Source organism: Balaenoptera musculus, chromosome 19 (assembly GCF_009873245.2).
Source record: "Balaenoptera musculus isolate JJ_BM4_2016_0621 chromosome 19, mBalMus1.pri.v3, whole genome shotgun sequence".
NCBI classification, from domain to species: domain Eukaryota; kingdom Metazoa; phylum Chordata; class Mammalia; order Artiodactyla; family Balaenopteridae; genus Balaenoptera; species Balaenoptera musculus.
The window spans coordinates 12,993,653-13,009,206 of NC_045803.1; the positions used below are offsets into that span (position 1 = coordinate 12,993,653).

The following is a 15,554-nucleotide window of genomic DNA, read 5'->3' on the forward strand; positions in this document are numbered from 1 at the left end:
CGGACTTGGGGGCGGAGATACGAATGCAAAGAAGGGAGCAGGGGTAGGAGCCGATCCAGAGCTGGGGCGTACTGATCTCAAAGGCAAGGATGAAAACTAGGATGGTACGCATGATACGCACAAATTAACCTCCTACCTCCCTTTGCGGATAATCCTCCAAGAAATCCTAGAAAACCTCTGCTCTGTGATTTATGTCTTACTCATGGCCCAATTGGCTCATTCCCAATAGTTCAATAGTTCTCTTATTGGTCTAGAGAAGACACTATAATCCCCCAGTTTGGCTGTTTAGTTGTTCCATCTTCTCATATGTTTGTAATATCTAAGCTTAGGAGCCCACCTCTGGTACCCAGCTTGGAGCAAAGAGCTTTTAGTCCGTGAAATTCTGCCTAGCAACCACTGACGTTACCACAGTCAGTGGGTTGATTGGCTAGATTCAGAAGCCTGGGGAAACACTTCCTTTCTAGAGACCCACCACAAAGACCACAGAGACCCATAGTTTGCACTTGGCTGATGTATTTGCATAAAGTCAGCGAGAAACAACAGCAGAGACAGCGGTAGACTGAGCTCACTGGCAGTAGAAATCCCATTTCTGAAAAAGAGAAAGGGGAAACAGTGGGGAGAAAACTAGCGGTCACACCACAAAGGATCCAGTGGTTTTAGCAAATGCTGCAGCCACAGGCGCCAGGTTTGGCTGCACAAGTGCTATGCAAATTAGCCTAGAGCTCTCTACCCTTTGCACCTCTCAGTCGGACTAGGATTTAGAAATCACTCCTCATTTTTCAGATAAGAAAAGGCAGGGGATTTGTTCCAGCGCATACAGCTAGGATGCCAGGGAGCCAAGGTAGGAGCATCTTTGCCCAAGGGCCCTCCCTCCAAGTCCCTGCCAGCCCCCAAGACACTCACATCTGTCTTCACATCAGTTTTGCCAGGCTTCAGGGTCTGGTCTTCGCGTACAATGCTACTGGGGAAATAGCCCAGGCGAGCAGCTACGTCTCCATAGTAATCTCCCTGAACCTGGGGAAGAGGAGTTAAAAGCCGGGGTCTGGGAAGATGGCAAGCTCACTCCTGCTGAAGATCTTTGCACTCTCTTCTCCCTGATCTCGGCTTGGCTTGCTCCATCCTTGTCATCCCAATCCCAGCTTGAAGTCACATGCTCGGAGGTCCTCCCTGACCACCCCATGTGAATTAGTCAGCCAGTCACCTTATATTAATTCTCAAAGCAGCACATACTTGCTGATATTTTTGATGGCTTGTCTCCCTCCATTAGAATAAAAGGGGTCGTTCTTTATTGTACCCACCATAGTAGGTGCCCTAATAATTGCTAAACAAAGTAGACCACAATAGCCTCCCCTCCAAAACTATATTTCAGTTCACTCCCTCAGATCTTCCCTTCAGGTGAAAAATCAGGGTGCACGCCCACCCCAGCCACCCTACCCTTTCCTCCTCTGTTCTCCCAAGACTCACGCTGCCTCCCCAGAAGAGCCGCCCTCGGCCCTTCAGCTTGGAGAAGACATACACGACTTGGCCCTGGCGTATGGTCAGGAAACGGCAGTCAGGGGCCACGTAGTCCTGAAGGGCCACGGCCATGGAGATGGGGTCTGGGGAAGGAACAGAAGGGAGTGACGGCACCCTCCCCACAGGCTAGCAATCCAAGCCCCCAACACCCCCAACCCCCAACTCTTACGGCTGCATTCCTCATCAGCACACAGCTTCCGGTCGGCCAGCTTGGGCATCGGGTGGCCCCCGACACTAGGACCTGGGAAGGCAGACAGCAAGACAACACCTAGAAACACCGAGGATGAAGCCATCGTGGACTGTGAGCAAGGGAGAGCCTAAGGGAGGAACGGGGTCTCCACTGCCCTCCTGCCCTCCCTCTCCAGCAGCACAAGGAAGCCTGTGTTCTGGGCCTTGTCCCCGCCTTAAACCAGCCCCAAATGTCACCCACACCACCTAGAGTCTGCTACCCAGCCAGAACCATTTCAAGGACAGGGTGAGGGCTGCCAGCACAAGCAAACACCCAGATAGGCTCCAGGCAGCCCAGGCCACTCCAAGTAACAGCCACCCCCTCAACAGAGACGGGGTTAAGACAGGCAAGTTAAGATATTCAATTCCATCTTTTATGAGTTGGCTTGGGGACCTGGGCCCCTCTGCTCTCCCCCACAGGGACAGAACCACAGAAGCCAGTATGGAAAAACCACCTTGGAATTTCCTGTGCTGAGGGGCAGCAGAACAAGGCAGCCCTTTGATTGCCAGGAATAGCCCCAGCTCCCAAGTACGGAGTGAATATTATATGTTGGACCTTAGGCTAGGCGATGCCCTGCCACGATCACTATTTATCCTCATAAGCCACTTCCTGACTGGGTGACCTGGGCTAAGCTATTCCTCCTCCCAGAGCCTCACCTTTCTCATCTGAAATAGAAATAATAAAAACTAGTAGTTATTTATAGAGCATTCGCCATGCATATTTTTATTAACTCAAATGTATACTCTGCACCACCTTTAAGAGGAGCGATCATAACCCCATTTTATGTAGAAATGGAAGCACAGAGCCTTAAAGAACTTGTCCAAGGTTACAGAGTTGGGAAGTAGAGGGGCTAGATCTGGCTCCAGGCCCACACCCATCACTACTGATCTTGGAGCTCAGTCAGTTGCCCAGGGTCAGAATGAGAAAGTGGCAGAGGATTTGAACTCAAGTCTCATTTCTAAAACTGTGCTTCAAACCACATGCCTGAAGACCCACCTCTTTCCTCAGGTATTCTCACCCCTGGTCAGCAAGTCCAAACTTTAGTTTTAGGGGAAGCGGATAGACATACACAGGCTTGGGGTGGGGAAGAATTCATCAGGGGCAAAGACTGGGCCTAAGCCATCTCCACATACCCAACACCCAGCACCAAGTACCATGAGAGCATCAAACAGCTCTACTCAAATACCACCTCCTCAGAGGGGCTCCCCTTGATCACCCGTTACTGCTCCCCAGCTCCACCAACACATCACCCCATTATGTCAGTTCTGTTTCTATCAGAACCCAGCATATGAAATTAGCTTGTTTATTTCATTTGCCACTGCACAACCTGTGGCAAGAACAGTACTTAGTGTGTAATAGGTACTCGGCAAGTTATTTGCTGAATTTATTCAGTGCCCGGTGGGGCGGCAGTGGGGGGTGGGGTGGGGGTGGGGGGGCGGGCGGTGCACCACAGTATTAACACAGGAAGAGTCCTCTTTGCACAGGAAGAAAATGAAGCTCAGAGTGCAGACATCAACTGCCCATGGAGGAAACAGCCAGGGAGCCCCCCAGCAGGCGGACAGTAGAAACCAGGATCCACGGACCACAGACCCCACGTTCCCACGAGCCATCTGCAATAACACTGCGCCATTTAGTGAAGATGGCAATCGCCTTCCCCTTTTCATCTTTCAGATCCTACAAGGCGAATGTGTGCATCTGGTGCCACAAACCCTGATGTTCAAACGCTTCCAACACTGATGTTCCTCTTTAATGGAGGGAGTGGAGCAGGAGGCTGGGGCTCAGAGCCCTGACAGGACAAAAATATCCAGCGAGAATTTAACACTATGTCTTATTGTATTTATTTTTGTGGTTAATTTTCTACTTCTGGCAAGTGATCGCACTGTCCCATCTATATGGTGTGAGAAAAGGTTTTAAGCTATATATATATATATATATATATATATATAAAAATATATATATATATATATAAATAAATATAACATACTTTAGTCGATTTAAAAATTGCCAGGTCCGGTGTATGACAGACTGCAAAGGAAGGTCCCCCATTCAATCTCCCCTTCTTATCCATAGCTTCAGCAGGGTACGTGACTGTCCAGCCAGGAACCACATTTCCTAGCCTCCCCTGCAGTTGGGGCACTGGAGGGGAGGTCGGTTCAGCCATCTGCCCAAAGCTCCTGGCTGGCATCTGGCCAGCGGGGGAGCAGCTGTGTGTGAACTGGCCACACTCCTGGTACCTGCATCTGATCAGGAGCTTCCCGTGTGCGAAGTTTAGGCACTCCCAACGGCAGCACTGACATCTTCCTGAACCCTAGAGGCTGCAGCTCAATCGAGGGCTGCAAACTTGAATTCAAATGTCTCCAACCCAGACTGCCATCACTAACATCCTTCCGACGATTTCATGAATACCCGATTCCCTTCCCTTTCTTCCTGAAGTACCTAGAATGGTTTCTGTGGGACTCTTACTATGACAGAAGGCATTTTTGTCTAGAAAAAGATGAAGAAAAACCTCTTTCCTAACACTCTATCACGTTAGAAAATTATTGGAATCAACATGCAAGTCTACGAAGTGAATGGTGTGCCATTAAAAGTGGCATCCTTGCGCAGTACAGAACCTACCCAACTGTACCTGGCAGCATGGGTTTTAATTTCCTGCCCTGAATGCTGACTGAGACAAAATAAAATTCTGCCAAAGTGGTAAAAGTGACTTTAGTTTGGACAATGTTGCTACACTATTCTGGGTTTTCCCAAGGTTGCAAATCCCCAACATGCTGAGAGGCCCAAATGCTCAGACTATTCTGATGTGCAGGGAAGGGAAACACACAGGACAGGAAAATAAAAACAACAAATCGTTGTGAAAAAAACAAACCTCAAAAAAACACTTTAATTCCAGCCTAACAGCGCCAGGTGCAATGTCTGGGGACAGACTCTGGGTACAATGCTGTGTGGCGACCATTCACTCACACACGGCTCCAAGAAGGCCCCCGAGGGGGACTTACCTTCACGGGGCTGAGCCAAGGGGGGGAGGGGGTGGCCCCAGAACAGGGGGCAGAGACATGGGGAAAGGGTGCTACTTCTTGGCAAAGGAGATCTTCATGGCGTTGTTCTGGGTGATCTTGAAACCCTGCAGGGCGTCGCGTGCGGCCCCTGCCTGCACCTCATTGTCAAACTCCACGAAGGCGATGTCGTGCCGCCCTGGGACCAGCCGGACCTCCTTGAAGCCAGGGAACCTGAGAGATGGTCAGAGACCTCAGGAATCCAGACTTAGCACTTCCCCCTAACATTCTGGCATCCAGGGGGTAGGGGCCAGGAATGTTGCTAAACATCCCACAATGCAGAGGACAGCCCCAATAACAAAGAATTATCCAGCCCAAAATGTGTATGTTGCTAAGTTGATAAACCCTAATATAAAAAAGTGTGCACAAAGGAAACATACCATTTAAAGAAAACTGTTAACATGAGCACCCATGCAACCATAACCTCCATCAAGACAAAGAACACTGCCCCCTCCCCACCCTCCACGTCCTCTCCCAATCGAAGGAATCACAGAAATAACCACTCCAGAAATAACCACCATCCCGACTTTCATGATCTGCTGTTTCTTTCACTTCCCTCTTCTCATTCCTTACTTCCTTCCCCATTAGGCAACCATTCTCATGTTTACTGGTTATCCTTTTTTCCATGAGTATCCTTAGAAAATATGCATTGTTCTGTGGACATGGTATATGAATGAATGGTATTCTTTTTCTGTTTTATTCCGTTTCTCAAAATTGCCTCTTGGCACTAGTATAAAGAACCATGTACGCTGCTCTTCCTGGTCCCTCTAACTGCCACGTGGCATGCAGTCGCGAGCACCTGCACTTGACCTCTCCCTTCTCCCAGGCTGCCTCTGGCTCCCTGCCACACTGTGAGGAATGCCCTACCCACAGCCTCTGGGGCCTCGTGTTAGAATTTCTGTAGGATATACGGTTAGAAACAGGTACAGATGAAAACGGTATAGGTGAACCTATTTGCAGGGCAGGAATAGAAACGCAGACGCAGAGAATGGACATGTGAACACAGGGGGGTCAGGGGAGGGTGGGATGAATTGGAGATTAGGTTTGACATAAACACACTACCATGTGTAAAATAGATAGCTAGTGGGAACCTGCTGTATAGCACAGGGAGCTCAGCTCGGTGCTCTGTGATGGCCTAGATGGGTGGGATGGCGGGGGGGGAGGGAGGTCCAAGAGGGAGGGGATATATACACGCATATAGCTGATTCACATCACTGTACAGCAGAAACTAACACAACATTGTAAAGCAATTATACTCCAATAAAAAAAAAAATGTGGGGAGAAAAAAAAAAAAGCAGCAAAGCCACCAGGTGAGTATGACTAAACAGTGGCCAGTTACCCTACACAACGGCCACAGTGGTCTGCATCCCATCTGCAGGGCACGCGGCGTCAAGCATCCCCACCTCCCATATTTGCCGTCTAAACAGGCTGACTCCCACCAGTCTAGCCAGTGTTCAGTGACATCTCACTGTTGTGTGACTTGCCTATGTCCAATTTAGAGACTGCAAAGATGAGACCCAGAGCCTGGACCGCCACCGCAGCCCCACGAAGGCAGAGGACGGCCCACCCGCCCTGCACCGCTGCCCTCCACACCCCGCCGCTGCGGGCCCGACTGCAGCCTCCTTGTAACCTCTAGTCGTTGTCCTGCCTGTGCAGCCTAAGCAGGCCTGGGACTCCACCAGCAGAGCTGTGAGGCTCGCCCATCCCCACGGTGCCACCTCCCGGCCATCACCCTCTGGCCCCCGGTCAGCCACAGGCCCCACTTACTGGTTGAAAAGCATGGAAAGCATGAGCTCGTTGGTCTCTTCAGGCAGGTTGGTGAGGAACAAGATGTGATTTGGTGGATTTTCTGAAAGCTGCAGGAGAGCGACGGGAGCCCATTGAGTCTGGTCGGGGATCTACAGCCCTCCTGCTCTCCAGCCCCTGCCCCACCCCACCCCCGCCCCTTCCTGAATTCTTTCTAGTCCTTCACCTGACATACCCTGTGTTGCTGCCTGTCTTGCCCGCCCCCAGACTGTAAGCCACAAGAGAGCACTGCTGTGCCCATAAGCAGGTGCTCAGAAGTTCACTGAATGAACCTAGGTGCAGCCCACCCCCACTCCAGCCTCACCGTGACCTTCCAAAGCTGCTCCAACAAACACACCAACTTCTGTCCCAGGGCCTGACGCCATTGCTACATCCTCATCCTCCAGTATCACCTTCTCAGGGAGGCCTGCCCAGACCACCCAACCTAAAACAGTGCTCCCACCGGCCCCTTGCCATTCCTGTCTTCTGACTATAGCAGACCCCAGGAGGACCAGACACTTACAGGCTGTGCAGGTGGCATCTGTCCCGGCATAAGCTGCTGTGGAGGCATGGCCCCTGGTGGGATCTGGCCGGGTGCAAGGCCCGGAGGCGGGATCATGCCGGGGGGCGGCATGTAGGGAGGCTGGCCCGGCATGTGGTGCATGATGCGGGGCGCCTGAGTCATCGGCGGCATGCCCTGCAGGGAGAGAAGGACAGGACTGAGAGGGGCGCCAGCAGGTGGGAGGAGGCGTGCTTTCAGTGTCAGCAGGCAATAGAGAGAAGAAAAGGTTGTTACAGGAAACCCAGGGTGTGAGAGACACAGGGAGAAAGATCTAGTCTTGGAAAAGGCAAAAAAGGCACCCAAAAAGGGATGGATGGAGCAAAACAAACCCAAAGTCACAGCAGACATTAAATCAAAGAGTTTCAAAAAACATTTTTTTTAACATATAAAATTGGTCAGGGGGACTTCCCTGGCGGTCCAGTGGTTAGGACTCTGAGCTTCCACTGCAGGGGGCGCGGATTCAATCCCTGGTCGGGGAGCTAAGATCCCGCATGCCATGTGGCATGGCCAAAAAAAAAAAAAAAAAAAAAAATCGCCAGAACGGCCTAACTTTGTTTAGAGACATATGAGTAGAAAAATAGCCTAGGAAAAAAAATAAAAACATTATCAACTAAAAGGGGTGGAAATAAACACTGTAAGCAGCATGCTGTACTCCTGCTTCTAAAAATAAACTTCAAGGAAAAAGAAACAGACCCAGAGAACAGACAGTGGAAGGCAGAGGTGGCTGGGAATGGTCAGGGCAGGTGCATGAAGACGTGGGAGGGCTGGTGGCAAGGGGAAGGGAGACAGCCTGAAGGCCAAGAGCATGTGCACCCAGGGGAGACAGGAGCTGGAATCACATCTAAGAGTCAAAGGTGGACAGAAAGCTGGGCACAGAAGAGTGGAGAGGGTAAGAGTGGCGAAGCTCGATGGTAAGCCAGACACCATCACCGACACAAGACAAAATAGAGTGCAACCCATCAGAAAAGCTGATGTGGAGGTTCGGAGACCTGAGTGGGTCCAATTCGTCCATTTTTCTTTAATACTTTGTGCTTTCTATATCCTGTTTAGAAAACAGGATGTTTCCACTCTTTATGCCCTCACCAAGGTCACAGACATTTTCCTGTTTTCTTCTAGAACGTTTATTGTTGTAGCTGTCACGTTCAGGTCTATGATTCACCTCAAAGTAACTTATACATTGTTAAGGCAGGGCTAACTTTTCCCCTTACAGATAACCAATTGGCCCAGTATCATTTATTAGGGAAAAAAGCCCTTTTACCACTGGACTGCAAGTGGTACCTTGACATACATGGAGTGACTACATACACGTGTGGATGTTTCAGGACTCTATTCTGCCCAATGGTCCATCTTTCTACCCTTATGCCAATACCATACCATCTTGATTACTATATACTGCAGGCCCCCAGCTTTGTTCTCCTCGTCTGCCTTGCTTTGCTTTTCCAGACATTTACAGACAGCCCGTCTGTCCCCACAAGTCCCTGTTGGGATTTTGATTGGAATCATGTTGAATTTTAAATCAATTTGCAGAGAACTGAAGTCTTAATAGCAGTGAGTCTTCCTATCCATTTGCTGAGTTCGTCTCCAATTTCGCTCAGCCATGTTCTATAGTTTCAGTGGGTGGCCTTGCACATTTTTTGTTGAATTTACTCCTCGGAGCTATTTTTCAATTTGAAGTCTACTTGTCTGTGGCCAACGTGTAGAAATAAAACTGACTTTTTCCATACTGACCTTATATCTGGTGACCTTGTTAAATTAAATTCTTTTTAATCCTAACAGTTGATTAGTAGTTTTCTCTGGATTTTCTACACAGACATTGACTTAGAAGACACAGACAGCAAAATCAAGGTCAAGGAGAAAGAGAAAACAAAAGACTGAGACACAGAGAAAGAAAGATCCTGAGAAACAGGCAGGCAGGCACAGACATTTCCAAGTGGAGATACCGTCACTCACATGCTCAACCCCTCCCTAGAGACAGGCACACAATCTCTCTAAGAAAAATGGAAGGGGGGGTGGTCTGAATCCACAAGGGGAGACCCCTCCCCACCCACCCCCAAGCCAGCCCACGTGGCTGAGGAAGCCCTGGTGGTGAGAAGGCCGCGTCTCTGGGCCCCAGCTTACCGGGACAGGCCCCTGGACGGCGCCCACCACAGGGGCGGCCGCCCCACCCTGCACAGCCTTCTTGGCAGCCGGGGTCTCCTGGCTCTTGGGCTTCCTCTTCTCCCGCTTGCGGTCCCGCTCCACAAAGGTGCCCTTCATCTTGGCAATGATATCCGAGTCAGTCTTGGCGTACTGGATGCGCTGCCAAACCGAGAGCAGAAGGGTTAAGGAGACTGGTCTGGGGCCAGACCACCCGGATGCCAAATCAGACCTTGCCAGGAGCTTGGTGTGTAATGTCACAGAAATCGCTTGCCCTCAACGTCCTCATCTGTCAAACAGGGACTGCGGTATTTCCCACTTCAAAGGACAATCGTGAGGACGATGAGTTAAAATGCTCCAAACGGTGCCTGGCACACAGCAAGTGCTCAGTCAGTGGTTGTTGAGATCCTGAAGGGAAGATGGGACAGCCCCGAGCATCAGGCCCAAGGCAGAAGGAAGGAAACAAGGTCAGGACAGGAGCACTGTGCAGGGGGTTTTCCATCACACAAGAAGAGAACTGAGTCTCCAGGCTAAATCTCATTCATTCAGCGGTATATGGAGCACCTATATTTGCTCTGGCGGTACAGCAATGAGCAAATCACACAAAAGCCCCCGCTCTCATGGAGTCTGCTTGCTGGGAAAGATATGACAGAGATTAAAAAGTGAACTGGAGAAGGGGATGTGAGGAGCTGAGAAGAACTGAAATTTTCAGAGTGTGGCCAGGAAAGACCTGTGAGAAAACACTGGTGTAGAGACAGAGGGAGGGAGGGAGCCACGCAGACATCTAGGGAAAAGAGCATCCTAGCAAAGGAACAGCCATCAGAGCTAAGGAGTGCAGGGTGTTCAAGGAAAAGGAGGCCAACACAGATGAGGAGGGAGAAAGCCAGGAGCCATGGAGTGTCATAAGCAGGCGAGTGACGAGCTCTCACCTGTGACGCCCAAGGAGCGCTGAGGCCACAGGATGGAGAGTGGCCTGTGCAGGCGTCGAACCAGGGAGTAGGGTGGCGGCTGGGACCAGGTGGGTGGCAGGGGAGGAGTGAGAAGAACGGGTGGAGGGTTTTGTTTGTTTGTTTGTTTTGGGGGCTTTTTGGTTTTTTTCTTTTATTTTTTTGGTAGAGGTTTTGAAGGTAGAGTTGACGGGACTCACTGACAGAACTCACAGTGGCTCAGTGTTTCGTATGGTCCAAGCAATGATTTCAGAGAAAAGCAGGGGAGGAGGGGCCACACGAAAAGATTTACTGGTTTCAGTCCTCAAAATTGAGTTCCTGGCTGCTCCGGAGAAGCAACGGAAGATGTGGCAACTGTGGGCTCGCTCACCCAGAGGCGACGACAGGCAGGAGTCAGCGCGGCCCCCTCCAGAAGGCGGTGAGGGCTCCGGCTACCCCGCTAAACCCGGGGCCAAGGTCTTCCACATGAAGCGACCTGCCTGGGACCTCCAGGCACTGACACTTCTCTCACCTCCCCAAGGGAACTGGTTCAGGGAAGCATATTACAATCAGGTGAAACTGGAAAACTGACTGAGGAACAAAGGAAAAAGTCCAAAGAACCAAAAACATCTCCCACTGATACGGCAGGAATTCTAGTTTGGGGCAGGGACTTTAAGCCACTCCTCACCTCCTGGACGGCAGTCCCCACGGCCACCCACTTGGCCTCCTGAACATCCGTAACCCACTTCTTCCCATCCCACGGCCCCTGCCCTGGTCCCGGCCCAACCCCACCACCTGGGAGCCGACCCAGCCTCACCTTCACAACGGAACCCCATCTCCCTCCTAACCCCCCTACCCAACAACCAAAGGCAGCCCCCAAACCCTCCCTTGCTTCCCCAGCACCCTCGGAATCAAGTCCACTTTCAGGATCAACTCCAGCTCCTTAGCCTGACTTCTGACTGGCTCTCCAGGCCAGGCCCTCCCACCACGTCCCAGCCTTCACTCCAGCTAAGGGAACTTGACTCACTTCCTCAACTACACGTGCCCTTGGTTATCTCCAGGCCTTAGTCCACTGTCTTTCTCCCTCTCTTCCTTCAGCTACTCTTCTCCAAGTCTTACTCATCCAGAAAGGCTTCCCGGCAAACTCCCAGAATGGGTGAGAGGCCGCTCCTAAGCTCCCCCAGCTCTGTGCACTTGCCCGGTCCCAGCCCCGAGCCCTCCGGGTCGCCGCCATCTGGAGGCAGGCGTGTCTCTCCAACTGCACTGTGGCCCCGAGAGGGTACAGCTGGGCCTTCCCCCTTGATCACTGTGCTTCCACAGCCCCAGTGCAGTGCACAGTGGATGCTGAGGACCAGCAAGAGAAACTCCCATCCTCAATGGTCTGGACCACAGGTGACAGGAAGTCCAGAGCCATCCAGCCTGCAACAGCACCTTGCACAGGCATACACCCACACCCTCCACACCCGGTGCTCACCATGGGCTTGTCGTAGAAGGGGAAACCCTGCATGGAGCGCAGGGCATTGGTGGCGCTGCTGACTTCCTTGAAGATGACAAAGGCCTGGCCCCTCATCTTCAGGCTTCGTGATACCAGGATATCCAGGATCTGGCCAAACTGGGAGAAGATAGCGTACAGGGACTTCTTCAGCTCTGCGGTGGGGGGAGGAAAGACCCATAGGTGACTGGAGGCCTTGGTATCACGTCCTGCGTCTCGAGCTCCCATTTACAGAGAAGACGCAGCCCAGGAGGGAAACCATCAGTCCACTGATGAGTACAGAGCAATACCAGCAGCAGCCCAGAACCACTCAAGTGGTCGCGTGCACTCCTCTGTAAGAGATCGATGGTAACAGTACCCACCCCACAATGTCGCTGTACGAGCAACGTGAGTCACACATACAAAGGACACACGGTAAATGCTCGATAAACGCGAGCACTTCTTCTCATTGTCTCCAGCACCCTGACACACGCCCCTCTGATGTGGCCCTGGCTGACTTCTACCACCTCATCTCTCCCCACACTCCACCTTCACTGGCCTTCATACCTCCAGCCACACTGGCCTTCCAGCCCTCTCTCAGGCCATCACAGCAACTCTGCCTCAGGACCTCTGCGCTGGCTGCTCCCTCTACTAGGAGCATCCCTCTGATGTGTACATGGCCTCCTTCCATTCAACCAGGGCTCAGCAGATGTGCTGCCACCTGAGGCATTCCCTGACCGCCCTGTGTAAATAAGTGCCCTCTCATATCACTCTCCCCCATTCCTGGGACCCTACTTGCTCTTCCTTCATGGCATTTCCCACCTCCTGACATCATGTTTGTTTACTTGTTGTTTAGCTCTCCTTCTGAAGAGCTACAAGCCTGTCTTATTACCTTATCCCCATGAGCAGTACGGTCACCAGCACACAAACCTCCAAAACCATTTGCATGAATAAAGGTACCATTAAATGATTTATGGAAATAACTTCACTAAATTCTAACAACTACTCCATGAAGCAGCGGTTATAACTGTCTCAATTTTACTAACATGGATAGAAGCTCTCAGAGGATCTGTCACTGGCCCAGGAGGAGTATCCCAAGGGTGCTGGGAAGACCCTGAAGAGCCAGGACCAGGACAGGGACAAGGACCCAAGTCCATCTGAACCCAGTACCACCATACCTCACTAGCAAACTGCCACACCTGACAGCCAGAAAAGGGTACCAGTCTTATGCAAAGAAGGTATCTGAGCTTAAGATGCTTGGTCAAAGAGATATAGAAGAGGAAAGAAAAGGCGGGGCAGGGTAAAGAAGGAAGCAAATAGCCAAAAATTCTGATGACATTTCTGTGCTTTGTCTCCACTCCCCATCCCCATGAACCCAGTTTGGGCTTTAGTCATTCCGCTGGACCCTGGGCCTCTCCCCAGTCTCCTTTCTTGCCCACTCAAGTTCACCCTCCACAGCTGGAAAGATCTTTCACAACTGCATCCCTTGCCTGGCTCCCCAAAGCCCTCGGGACAAAGTCCAACACCTCACCCAGCCCACAAGGCCCCATGAGCCAGAGTGCACTGCTCACTGGAACGTTCTCCATGAGTCATAGGCCTCTAAGTCTCAGACACACAAAACTACAGTACATGTAGTTCCCAGAATGCCCTGGGCTCTCTTTTGCCCCTGGATATTTGCACGTGCTGGTCCTGGTTAGGAACTCTCTTCCCCCACATCATAACATAAGTACTGCTTCTTCTACCTGTTAAGCTTTTCCAAAATGTCTCCTTTTCTATGAAACTGAATGAATACCTCTTTCTAGGTGCCCCATCTCAACCCTGACTACTCTGCCTGTGCTTCCCCAATCATGGCCCTGGCTACTCTGGGATATCACTGTCTGGTAGCAGGTCTGTCATCCCTATTGGACTGTGGCTCCATGAAGCTAGGACCAGGACTGTCTCAGTCACCAGTGTGTCCCCAGCTCCACAAAGCACTGGCTGGGCACAACGTTCTAAAAGTATATGAGGGATTTATGTGGCTCGTTTTATTATCTTCAACAGAAACTTTATCGGTAACGTCAAACTTAATCCCAGCGAGCTCCTTTGGTTCTCCTAACAATTTTCTTGAGGCAATAATAAGAGCTAACACTTATCCAACCCTTACTAACCGCTGGGCACCATAAAAAGAAGCTGAATGGAAGTCTAGCTAATATAATCCCCATAACACCCACACAGAGAAGATATGACTTTGCCCAGTCTTCCTATATAGAAAATGAGTGTAAACAAAAAGTGGTAACTTGCTCAAGAAAATGGAAAAGTATGTCTGATGTCAAGAATTGAGTTCTTAAGCAGAATTCCATACTGGTGGTGTCAACCACTTTTCAGTGCTGTGTGACCCTGGGCAAATCATATCACCCCTGAGTCTCAGTTTCCTAATCCAACAGGTCCTTCCTGCAGGGTTGCTGTGAAAGTTAAAAGTAACCAAGATTTATATTTACGTCAGCACCTTGTACCGAGTGTTAGCCATCATTATTGTTCATTTCATTTTCATTTTGAAATGAAACATTTCATTGTGGGCTAATCACTGACCAAGACAGTTGCAGTTCTTACCCTCTTGGAGCTCACAGGCCAGGAAAGAGACAGCCCCATGACAGCCCAGAACAATCAGGGCTTGAAGGGGGATGTCCAGGGTTATGGGAAGTCAGAGGCAGGCACGTGGGCGGAAAAGGAAGGGGGAAGGCATCCTGGAGGAGGGGTCCAGTGAGCTGAAACCTTGAAGCATGAGCAAGTGACCAGGTTAATGGGCAGAGCGTAAGATGAACTGAGGAAATGTGAAAGGCAGAGGAAGCAGCATGTGCAAAGGCCGAGGGGTTAACTCTAACAGTCTGAGTGGACAAGGCTGAGGAAGAGACATGGATGCTGGGGACAGAAGAGGGGGCCGGCTCTTGCGGGATAGCCCGGAGTCCGGACTATCCCGAGAACTCACCATCCTTCTTGATCTTCTCGTTGAGATTGTTGATATAAATAGTGTGGTTGGGGCGGGTCTCGGGAACTGCCATGGAGTGAGTTGCTGAGGTAGGGCTGAAAGAATGAAAAAGTCCCACTCAGCTCTGGGTTTCTGCAAATCCTTCGACCCAACGCGGGCTGTTTAGGGATCTTCCTTTCAAGAGGAAGTCAGGTAAAGCAGAGAGAAGGGAAGAGGGAAGAACAGCTCGGAAAACAAAGCAAACGCAGGACACCGCTTCTCCTCCCCGCGTGGTGAGGGAAATCTCGTGAGGTTTACTACGAGTCCCAGAATGCTCTACGCGACTCAGTAGGCGAGTGTCCTAGGTGGCGATTCCCACTGGCCCACGACCTCAAAGGCGGTCCAGGAGAAAAAGCCCGGATGTAGAGGCAGTTAAGGAGGGAGGGACGACTTTGCAGAGCCCTGTCCTCGAGCAGCAGGAAAAGAGTTCCCCCACACGGGGCGCGGGAAGACCCGGGCGCCAAGCCCTCCACCCGCCAGGCGCCCACGGCCGCCAGCGCCCAAGAATACTCACCGAAAGAGTCTCACCTCCCGCAAGGGACTTCTGCTACGTTGCTGAGCGCCGACCACAAAACTTCCTCTCCTGGTCCCGCCTTTGTCTTTCTACAAACCAATCCCTGCGCGGAAACCTGGTAGCTTGGCCAATCAGAATCCTGGGCCCAGATTTTTGCCAATCAGAACGGCACTTGGGTTCCCGCCTCAGCAGGAAAACTCCGCCCACCGCCTGCAAGCCCTCCTCCTTTTGCGGCACCCGGGGCTACGGACCAATCAGTGAAGGCCACACCCCCTCTCGCGCTTCCTGCCAATCGGAACGCGGTTCTCGCGGCAGTCTTTCGGAGGCCTTTCTTTGGAAGCCTGACTTCTCCCCAGCCG

General features: G+C 51.3%; 2 protein-coding genes across 2 annotated transcripts; both read right to left on the reverse strand.

The window, feature by feature from the left end:
- Positions 1-493: 493 nt before the first annotated feature.
- Positions 494-3,627, reverse strand: MIA (MIA SH3 domain containing). The gene is made up of 4 exons (XM_036832299.1): positions 1,685-3,627; positions 1,465-1,598; positions 904-1,014; positions 494-589 (listed from the first exon to the last, which is right to left on the reverse strand). Exons 1-4 carry the CDS (start codon positions 1,806-1,808, stop codon positions 566-568), a joined length of 393 nt encoding a protein of 130 aa, XP_036688194.1. The 5' UTR covers positions 1,809-3,627; the 3' UTR covers positions 494-565.
- Positions 3,628-4,598: 971 nt separating this feature from the next.
- On the reverse strand, positions 4,599-15,264 carry SNRPA (small nuclear ribonucleoprotein polypeptide A). The gene is made up of 7 exons (XM_036834889.1): positions 15,196-15,264; positions 14,643-14,737; positions 11,681-11,853; positions 9,263-9,442; positions 7,106-7,279; positions 6,565-6,653; positions 4,599-4,971 (listed from the first exon to the last, which is right to left on the reverse strand). Exons 2-7 carry the CDS (start codon positions 14,713-14,715, stop codon positions 4,812-4,814), a joined length of 849 nt encoding a protein of 282 aa, XP_036690784.1. The 5' UTR covers positions 14,716-14,737; positions 15,196-15,264; the 3' UTR covers positions 4,599-4,811.
- Between the last annotated feature and the right edge of the window lie 290 nt (positions 15,265-15,554).

Coding starts and splice junctions, on each gene's coding strand:
- MIA (XM_036832299.1), bottom strand. CDS start 1,808: ATGGCTTCATCCTCGGTGTTTCTAGGTGTTGTCTTGCTGTCTGCCTTC. Junction 1,015..1,464: donor GGCTCTTCTGGGGAGGCAGC/GTGAGTCTTGGG, acceptor CCTCTTCCCCAG/GTTCAGGGAGATTACTATGG. Junction 590..903: donor AAACTGATGTGAAGACAGAT/GTGAGTGTCTTG, acceptor TCTCTTTTTCAG/AAATGGGATTTCTACTGCCA.
- SNRPA (XM_036834889.1), bottom strand. CDS start 14,715: ATGGCAGTTCCCGAGACCCGCCCCAACCACACTATTTATATCAACAAT. Junction 9,443..11,680: donor CCTTCTACGACAAGCCCATG/GTGAGCACCGGG, acceptor TCGGTTTGGCAG/CGCATCCAGTACGCCAAGAC. Junction 6,654..7,105: donor AGATGCCACCTGCACAGCCT/GTAAGTGTCTGG, acceptor GCTCTCCTGCAG/CTTTCAGAAAATCCACCAAA.